Raw genomic sequence first — 10875 nt, 5'->3', positions numbered from 1 at the left:
TAACTCTGCAGAACCTGGCAACCTAGAAGACTTTCAGGTTATTTGCATAAACCAGCATCCAGCTTCGGGAAACTCTCATTTCCTCAAAATTCCACAAATGTTTTCTACTGAGACTAGACTAGCAAAACAGCAACAAGTGGAGACGTGTGCGATATTGTATGATATTATCTAATGCTCTACTTATGTGTTGCTGTTTCAACAGCGCCAACAGAGGTACATCGATCAAGAAGATCAAGACGTTTTATTTGACACATGCGTAGTTATACACAGACAACATGCAGTGAAATGAAACCCTGAATCACTCCTGAGACTGTGCACTGGTTTAAATAATAAAAACAGATAACTACAAACACTGTAGTGTATTACACATTTATTGATTTACAGGACTTTTGGTATACAATGGAAATATGATTATGTAAGAGTTCTTTTGTGTCTCCAGGAGATACATCAGTAAGAATTAACAGCTCAGCAAGAAGCGAGATCTGACCATGCTAAGCTGACGGGGTTTCCTCGGCTGACGGGGGTTCCTCGGCTGATGGGGGTTCCCCAGTTGATTGGGTTTTCTCAGCTAATCGGTGTTCTTTAGCTGATGGGGCCTCCTATAAGCTGGTAGGAGTTTCTTGGCTGACAGAGTGTTTCTCAGCTCATAGGGTTTCCTTGTCTGATGGGGTTTCCTCAGCTAATTGGGGTTCCTTGACTAATGGGGCCTCCTCAACTGATTGAGTTTCCTCAGCTGTTGGGGGTTCCTTGGTTGATGGGGGGTTCCGCAGCTGATGGGGATTCCGCATCTGTTGGGGTTTCCTCGGCTTGATGGAGTTTCCTTAGATAATTTGAGTTCCTTAACTGATGGGGATTCCTCAGGTGATGCGGCTTCCTCAGCTGATGGGGTTTCCTCAGCTAAGCAAGCCTACATCTCTTGTCTGCTTCAAAGGCAGCAAGGGCCATTTAAGGGCTTCCCTGAAGCTAGTACATTCTGAAGCTGTGCATTACCTGTGTGCAGTGAAAAATCTTTTTCAAATAATTACATTCATAATAAACAACTTGATTAAGCTTCCAAGATAAAACCCAGTTAGACCAAGAGGAAACATCCATCCATCCTCCAAACCGCTTATCCTACGGGGTCGCGGGGGGTCCGGAGCCTATCCCGGAACAAATGGGCATGAGGCAGGGAACAACCCAAGATGGGGGGCCAGCCCATCACAGGGCACACTCACACACCAGTCACTCACACATGCACACCTATGGGCAATTTAGCAAGTCCAATTAGCCTCAGCATGTTTTTGGACTGTGGGGGGGAAACCGGAGTACCCGAAGGAAACCCCACGACGACATGGGGAGAACATGCCAACTCTGCACACATGTAACCCAGACGGAGACTCGAACCCGGGTCCCAGAGGTGTGAGACAACAGTGCTAACCACTGCACCACCATGCCGCCCCTCAAAAGGAAACAGAGCTTTGTTAATGTTAATAGATGAATGACAGTTTTGTATGAATGTCCGGTAACTTGAAATTCACATTTTTTAAAGAGGGACATAAAGAAAAAAATTAAATTAATGCATATTATATAAATGCAATATTCTCCATTAAAAAAATAATAATAATATAGCAGGACATTTCAACCTCAAGCCCACACTATAGTGTGTACAGACATATTCCAACATTTGTTTTTGTGACTGTTGAAGACATATGCTTCAAAAACCGAATAATGACAATGTTCACTGGAGGTAGTCAAGCGCCTTTTCCTTACAACTTTTTAAAGGTCATTTTAATATCCACGATGGATGCTGTTCCCTTGACCCACGCAAACCTTTTAAGTGCAAATACAATGGAACAGGTAAGTTGTTCATTAGTAAAATGTTACTCCTTTGGCTGGTGAGATGTTCATGAGAAGCTCCTACAGAATTCTCCCTCTTACTCAGCAGCAAATGGGTCCATCTTTCGGACTCTTCCCAGGACGCTTTTTAGAAATCCACCGCATGAAGCCCCATTCCTGCTCTCACGCTGGGTCCACATGCTGGCCACATGTTCCAACAGTAGGTCCGCACTCTCGTTTATTTTCTGGACTGACCGTGTTTCTCCACCTCAGTGATCATGACATCTGTCTCTGGAAAGAAGCAGATCACGCCAGGAGTCCGTGTGACGATGTTTCAGTTACTTCAGAGGCAAAGGTTGAATATTACTTCTTGTGTGAACAAGTGCTTCAGGATCCCGACCTGCAGAACACCAGCATGGATACAGCACCAATAAATGGCTAAAAATGGCTCCTTAGGCCACGACCCTATTTTTAATTGATAACCTGTCGTCTGACAGTCCCCCTTGCTTACTGGTCCCCTAAGTTAGGAACAGCAGACAGGAATCAGGAACTAATGCTGCCGTATATTATACATATACAAACATCTGAATGTTTCTTACCAAACGCTGCTGTCCTGGAGATCCTACACTGTGTCAACATTCAGTGTTATTCTGGAACCGTAAACGGACAATGAATGAGGGAAAGAGAGCAGAATGAAATGCTGAAAATGAAATGTTGTTATACAGATATAGCTAAGATATATAGCTGTAGGTATGGATATCCACAGCAGTTAAAAGAAGATTTCAGGCGGGTTCTGGCATCCTGTGAAAATGTGAAGCCCAGGGGCAGCGTCAGAATTTTCCTTCCATAAAAAAAGGTGGAAACGATTCAAGGGGGCTTAAATCCTGACAGTCTGACACAGTGATGATAAATGATAAAATGATAAACTGAATAACTGAGAAAACACATCCATCACCTGCTTTCTGCCAGAATTCCTAATATCCTGTAAATCTTTTCCTGACATAGGGAGAGGGGGGGTCTGGGAGGGACTGAGGCAAGACCTTCACTACAGATCGTCTTGAATGATCAATTGTAAATAGAGCAGAAAGTGCACATATGGATGCGACAAAGACCATAAACATACTCAAGATCCCCTCATCATACTCGAACATAAGCATGCCCACAAATGTGCTCAAACATACTCAAATGTTAACATACTCTCACACATACTCAAACATACTCAAGATCCCCTCAAATATACTCAAGATCCCTTCGAACACACTCAACATCCCCACAAACATGCCCAATAACCGCTCCTTACTTCTCCTCAGACGTTTCGGTATCTGCAGTGGGGTCTTTGACTTGTGCTCCACGTTCAGCATCTGTGTCAGGTGCAAGTCTTTGCCTTCTGCATATCTGTAACATCAGGACAGGGACAGGAGCTCAGATGGAGCCGCATGGCTGAGATGCACGTCTGTGACGTCACTGCGAAAGGTTCTTACCTTCCATGCTAGGCAGAGCAGGCCTACAGCCAGGGGAACAAACAGCAGTAACAGGAGACCTTTATCTGATATCCGCGGCAGGTACTGATGCTCTGTTCCTGTCATTGAGAAAAGAAGCCAGACTTTAGAATCACACAGAGCAAGAATCAGTCCAGTCAGAACCAGGAACCTGTCCCATTCATACTCCCTAGTATTAGCCAAATTTGGTTAATTCGGGTGAATCCTTTGGTGAATCCTTCACTGACCAGAGGAGGTCCAAAGCAACATATTGAAAATAAGGTATCATATTTATGTGAGATATGCAGAGATCCACTTTTTTTTCATGGGAAAGGCATAGCTGTCATTTAGTGACATGCAGGGGGAGCGAGTGAGAACAGGCCCTTAACATGGCCGTTAAATACGGCCCCTTAACCTATCCCTGTAAGCTCTTGTTGCCAGGCCCTCACTGATATAGGGAGTCACATGGAACCTTCTAGAAGGCCAGTTCCTGGCACGTTCATATTCTTCCTCTGATGACATCATGGATGCGCTCACTGCACCCTTCGGGTTTGGACGCTTTTCCGTTGGATGCTGCTGACTTACTTGGGCCACAACCTGGCACCAGTCCATCACACCCATCCGCTTCTGGGGGCCTGGAGAGACGCTCTGGACAGGAAATGTACAGTGTTAATGTTACTGACAGACCCACCCATTTCGGCCTCCCGATAATCATGGATAAGCATGTGATTAGATAACCAGCCCGGCTGTGCTCTGGGACTGCCCAGCCTCCACAGAGGATGTCTCTGCTCTCTCATTTATTTAGCACCTGCTTTTATCCAAAAGCTACAACCCCACCACTCCGCCGACCCATCCGACCCACGCCGGATGTGAACCAACAACCTTCTGATCAGATGCATAGTGTCCTAACCCACTGCGAGACACACTGGCCATAAGACCATGGCTAGCAAGACAAACTTAATGCTGTTTCTTAACTTTTATTTTGTGAAAGACAAGAACTGAAGATACCTGTGTAGCTGGATTTAAAGGGTTACATTACAAGCAGGCTGGGATAAGGAAGTGGACTTTGGGCAGAATAAAAAAACCTTCCAGACTAGAGGAGACTGATCGAGAGACAGATTGCAGAAGTGGAGGAGAAGATTCCATTGTTACTGATCGTTACCTGTTACGATGGCCTGAGTCGTCGGAGGACAGAAAGGAGATTCACATGCAGTATCTCCTCTTCTAGAGCGCGCAGCGCTCAGAAAATCTTTAACATAGTCAAAATAATCCGCTGTTTGCCATGTAACATCTCTATAATGGCAACGAAAATCTTCCATTATTGAGTCCTTTTTATACAAATAAAAGAAACACAGATGTATTTATCCTCAATCCACACAAAACAACGCAAAAAGAACAACCTGAAATACGCCTTAGAAGACATTTTGTGGGAGAAGCACAGGCGAACATGCAAACTTACCAGATCAATTCTTTTCACATTAACAATGTTGTAGCGTATGTCTTGTAGATTTTGAATGTATATAGCAATGTTATCTCTGTTAGAAGAAATGTTTCCAAACTTCTGCGCCAGTTTTCTCAAGCTTTCCTCCAACTGATAAACATTGAGATCGACCCAGCACAAGCCACTCTGAGACAAAACGGAAACGATACAAAGAGAAGACGTTTCGAAATACATTTTTAAAAAAAACAAGGATTCTCAGGTTAATTAAGGTCTGCATTGTTACCTTGTGATATAAAACTTAAATGAAGTTCATTTTAACTTCAAATTTAGCCTAATGGTACAAAACAAACAGAAAAAACAGTCTTCATATCTTACCACTTCTTTAGGAATGTGGTGTAATTTAATCTTGTAATCTTTGGGTATATTTTGTTTCTGTGGAACAAAGAAAAAGGTTTTACATTAAAATTAATCCATCCACGCATACATTGTTGTGACACATTTAACCTTTTTTCTATGCTATCTGTAACTGGATCGATTCATACTGAGTAAAGAATGTGCCTCTGAGTGGAACGACAGACTGATTAAATCACCAATTTACATTAAAATGCTAGCGTGGGAATCAAAGCACCTTTAAGATGATGGTCGGTTCAAATGAACAAAATGATTCATGACTACAGCTTAGTTATTGTGGTTTTATCTGGACTATGGGAGAGGACGGATAATCATGATTTCTGCATTTAAAGGAACACACTGAACCAGTTTGGTCATGCTCACATATACTGTGAGGTTTGCATTTTTCTAACCTGTTATTTTATATGATGCTGACAGCATACAAAACTAATGTTAGCACAATCACTTACCAGTATGGAGATCGTGTCCACATCATCGGTTAAGGGACTTCGGATTTCACTCACACTGGTTACAAATGTGATGAAGGATATAAAACGGATGCAGACACTTATCCAAATCTGTAAGAGCGTAGCGAAACATTGTTGTCATTGTTATCCATACACACCGTGATAATAGATTAATAAATTATATTTTGGATTAAATAAAAGAGCAAAGGGCTTCGAATAAATAAAAATAAATGATGACAAAAACAATCAATTTCAGCGTAAAGCCCAGCAGGGACAGTGGCCTGTACCACGAAGCGGGGTTACTGGCTTATTGGGGTAACTTGTCGGACTTAAGGTACCACAGTTTAAATGGACTTCATATTCGTTCACTTACATTTTGCCCAGAATACCTTAAATCTGACACGTTACCCCGATACACCAGTAACCCCGCTTCGTAGTACAGGCCACAGGTTTCTGAATCGTGGAGTTTATATGAAGGTCATGTGACCACCAAGGGCCTGGTGTATGCTTTTCACAGACCGCTGCTGTCTTGCAGTTATGGAGCATTCTGTGAGCTCTCTGAAAGACCTGCATGTTTGTGCTGGTGGCAACCAACATACTCCACGCCAGTTGATGCGCACATTGCTCTGAAAGCATCTGCCTGCCTCTTTGGCTTCGTCGTCTGTGAGAGAGTAAGGATGCCTGTATGCTTTTTATGAAAGCAGGAATCCACACATATCTGTATTGTGTGTATTTTAGTAGTTCAGGTTACACACGTTGCTCATGGGCAACTCATCAGGGTTAGTTTCATCTAACAGGCTAGTAACATTTGTTGCTCTTCTTCCTGGAATTTTTGCACAATTTTCCTCAAGTTACTCGGGGATCACCTTAGTGAGTAATTTAAATCAGAACTTAACTTATGGCGTAAAGTTTCTTATTCTTAAGCTACTCCAGGGTACCTGTTATTCATCATACATATGCAATTATCTACAAAAGAGTGAATGTGATATATCCATCCCAGGTTATGGTACAACATCTTATACTGAATATGTGGCACTATATGGAATATACTAACTAATATCTGACCATTTTTATACACTGAATCCCAAGATCATCCCAGTAATAATCATACTAAAGGAAGTTCAATGTTTTGCTGTCTTTCAAATGTTTGCCTCACTGTGATACCTCATTTGAATTCTCCAGTGACCGGAGGAATCATAGTTTCAGTTTGTACACAGTGATGGGCTAATCTAACCTCTGGATTAATGTACCTGACAAACTTCCTGGAGTTATACAAATATTCTCAGCTGAAATGCAACAGTTGACAAAATGCTCACTACTGTCATCGGTCACAATATCATTACCTGGTCATTTTATTATCGATGACACTCCTTCACAGTGCAGAAAGAACACCCCTTCACTCGTTTTTACCTCAATTTTCATATCTGTCCCCATAATACACAATGTTGTCATTATAAATGGATAGCACACATGGGTATGGGTATTGTGAGCATCACGGGCCTTCATGTGTGAGGTAACTTTGAACAGGTATCAGACCTCTTCCTGAAGCTATGATGGACTATAGCTGGATACATGAACATCTTTACTACTACAAGGAGATAAATATGGGCATAACTGATGTGAGCCTAGGAAACGTATGCCTTACATTCTCTGGAACCTCAAAGAGAGAAAGTTTGAGTGCTTTACTTGTCCTAATTACTTTGAGAGACCTCAATAAAAATGCCTGACTCCTAGGCTGTAGCAGAAAAGATGAGTAATAGTTGGATGTTTGACGGGACAGTCACTGTACTGAACGCAAATAGCTAATCAGATGTTACTTTAATTTCCTATGTATTCATGAAGCCTTGTCAAGCACTCACTAAACTTTAAACAGGAAGGAAAAAGGTATCACCAGTAACATACGCTAAATGGATACATAATACATAAAACGAGAGCAGTTTATAAGACCATGATATTTGCTCAGCTTATTTTATTTTGAACCTGTATATTTTGCTGGAAACTTTGGGGTGTTTATCGCAACAACCATACTCAATATTAGGCCTAGAGAACACAGGATTTAGGTGGGTTCTACTTCATTATAATTGTAATTTTATATCTATTTTAGATATTTCTGTAATGTTCAAAGAAGCATCTCATAGGTTTTGTTATTCCGACTCGTAGGCAGATGCGTTGCCTATGGTTTACAGCTGTTCCCAGCTGTGTTTACAGTTTTAACAAATAATTTCAAAACAAATTCTCTTTTCCCCGCTGTACCATAATTGTGCCCACAACCGAGTGTGTACTGAACCGTGAATTTTGTTTGCCGTTACATTCCTAGTATGCTGTGTCTATGATCGAAAGATCCATCCATCCATTTTTTTAACCTGCCTGTCCAGTTAAGTGTCACAGGGGGGTCTGGAGCCTATCTCGGAAGCTACCGGTGCAACGATCAAAAGATTACAAGTTCAAATCCCAGGGTCAGCAGAGTGATTCCACCATTGGGCCCCTGAGTGAGACTCTTAAGCGCCATGGACTGCCTGACCCTGCTTTATGACAAAAATGTACTTTGGATAAAAGCATCTGCTAAAAACGTAACATGTAAATAAGTCAGTTACTTCCTAGTCAGTCTGTTCCTCAGCCGTGTCACCTTACACACGAAATCTTTGGACAGCACACTAGAGCTATACTGAAAAGCAGAATACCCTGAACAACCATCCGCATCCTGACGCTTCTGAACGGGATGGTGAGCTTCTATTCACACTTAAAGTCCTACAGACACAAAGGACATTTCGCCTTGGGAGCTTTTTCGAACTGTGTCGGGTTTTAATACTGTAAAATAATTACACGCCTTCAGGCTTTGAACCGATTTGTTACTTAATTATCAACTTGTGTTGTGAGTCCAACCATGCCTGCATGGCATGTAGATACTCCGAATGTGGACAAAGAAAGCAAACAGTGCAGAGTACAGCGTCATCGTAAGAATTTAACCCACGAAGTGCTTTCGTATCCCGAATGTTAACTCTATACAGAGCTGCGCTGTTTGATGTGCCGTCCTTTTAATTGGCGTATGACATGAATAAATTATATTTATTAAAAAGCAGAACGATGGAAGATACTATCTCACTGCAAATGAGAAGGCATGCCTTCCTCAAATACCGCAGCGACTTTAAGATCAGCGGCGTTTCCGAGATCTGAAGCGGCTCTGCCCTAATGTAATGTAATCAGCGTAATTGCTAAGGTCTGACTTAAAGGAGCCTCAAAAGCAATTATGCGATAAAATCTTTTTTAAAACAGGTTAATCTAGGGAAGCTCCCTAGGACATTTGCGCAGTATGTAAGTTACAGATCGGGACCCCGACCTTATATATGCGTCTCCGTCGGTTCAAATGCATGCAGTATGTAGCCTATGTTACAGACCGGGACACCGACCGTCCGCTTATACCAGGGGCGGTCAATCCTACAGGCGATACAGACTGCCAACATCTGAGTAGGCGACTGGGGGCTCCGGCGTCGATGCTCGCCTAGGGCGCCACATAGACTGTTACAGACCGGGGCACCTCCGCTTAAACCCGACTGCCACAGGCATCTCCGTCGGTGGTGCAAACACACATTTCTCTAAAAGCGTATTCCAACCTGCCGAAGAAACGCAAGAAAAACAGGAAACAGCGAGGCGCAGATCGCAGATCACGTTAATCCCGTTTCTGTCATATTCCGACCATGAACACCGCTGGATACTGCAATCCGCCTGCAAGTCGCACGAAAAGTTGTACGCGGTTAAATCCATTTTAACTGGGCGATGTGTACGTGATTCCTTTTATAGTGCTAAAACAGAAACGCGTCAGGGAACTTTAATTAGCAATAACACGAGTATGGTTATTGATAATTCAGTCGGAAATAAAGGGTCCAACCTTCCTGATCTTGGAGTTTAAAGAAATATGAATAGCTTATTATTCTTATATTATATATAACCATGCTGGCAAACATTGCAAGAGAGCAAAAATTAAGCTTGAACTTACTTTTGCCTTCTTCATAAGGAATGAGGAGTTAATCCAATGTGTGAAAAACTTATTTTATTTTACTTCTGTTTGGTAGGATGGGACTCTCATAATTCCGCTTGCACATATCCAACGTTATCAGCAATTGTCCAGGCAAAAAAATAGAGTTAAATCTGTAATGTGGACGTTAATGAATGTACATTCGGAGCGAAGGAGCTGCAGACGGACGCTTTACGCGGCGGCAGCGCGCTGAGCTGAATGTGAGAGCGGCTCCTTCAGATGGGCGCTATTTATGCCGGTCGGAGGAGCCGCCCCGCCGTCCGCGGCTCCGCCAGCTCGGTGTCACCAACAGGATTTCATACCGTGTGTAACGAAGAACCTAAGCTTTTGTCCGTGACAAGCCTCTTGTCTTCATGCATCGCTTTAAATACTTTCACTCCCAAAACTATAGCCTGTAGTAAAACACTGCAGTTAGAAACGCTCTCATATTTAGGCCTATAATTCAACTGCTAGACAGACATCTTTCAATCGTGGACAGTAATTCAGATTTGTTAACGATATATTTACGATGGGGGGGAAAAAGCATTTACTGTGCTGTAAAGTCTGTGGTGTCCCCCGTCTGGTGAAGTGTGGCCCCTGGGTATGGAAGTGTTGTACCGAGGAAGGAAAGTGGAAACCTTTGTTCGTCAGTCAGTTACGCATTCAGTAATTTAATTATACGTCAGAAATATAAGCGTCATCTTTTCAACTGTACAGTGTATAAGACTCCACGCATTTCACAATGGGATCATACTGATATTGCAGCTATAGCATATTTGCTCTAGGTCCGCAAGCTGGGGGTTTGGTCCAGCATCCATTCTTCCCCAGGTAACAGCCGATATCCTACCGGCACAACTGCCAGCCGGGTTGTGCCTGCTTGCTGGAAACTTGGCTAAATTTTGCTGAAGAATTAACTTTTTTGAATGTTACCATACTGGAGCCTCTGAAATTTCCAAATTTTTCCTATTTCTGAAAATTCTTCTTTCAGGCCATTTTTCATCCAGCCAAATGATTGAAGACAGAAAATACATCATTCTTAAGCGAAAACCGATCTATTCTTTTAATTACATCAGCAAAACATTTAGCAGCTGCATGTATAGTAATTGTATGCTGTTGTTGTTTGCAAACTTGCTTTTGATTAAAATGGTGACTTTAAGAATTCGGTTTCCATGGAACTCTTCAGACAGGATTTGGCCTGTTACAGCAGGACATGACGAAGGAGGGAAGAGAGAGACGATCCACAGAGTGCCTCTCAGCAAACAGGGTTTGTTA

At 42.5% G+C, this 10875-nt stretch overlaps 1 protein-coding gene across 1 annotated transcript; it reads right to left on the bottom strand.

Annotated features, from left to right (window-relative positions):
• Positions 1–222: 222 nt before the first annotated feature.
• On the bottom strand, positions 223–9833 carry kitlga (kit ligand a). Its single transcript, XM_049017470.1, has 10 exons — positions 9586–9833; positions 5595–5702; positions 5110–5166; positions 4753–4920; positions 4456–4621; positions 3879–3941; positions 3297–3394; positions 3116–3210; positions 2415–2465; positions 223–2215 (listed from the first exon to the last, which is right to left on the bottom strand). The coding sequence occupies exons 1-9, from the start codon at positions 9598–9600 to the stop codon at positions 2438–2440; spliced, it is 798 nt and encodes a 265-aa protein (XP_048873427.1). The 5' UTR covers positions 9601–9833; the 3' UTR covers positions 223–2215; positions 2415–2437.
• Positions 9834–10875: the final 1042 nt, after the last annotated feature.

This window comes from Brienomyrus brachyistius, chromosome 1, assembly GCF_023856365.1.
Source record: "Brienomyrus brachyistius isolate T26 chromosome 1, BBRACH_0.4, whole genome shotgun sequence".
In the NCBI taxonomy this organism is placed as follows: Eukaryota; Metazoa; Chordata; class Actinopteri; order Osteoglossiformes; family Mormyridae; genus Brienomyrus; species Brienomyrus brachyistius.
Note: the sequence above shows the minus strand (reverse complement) of the source record. Positions and strands in the feature narration are given on the sequence as shown.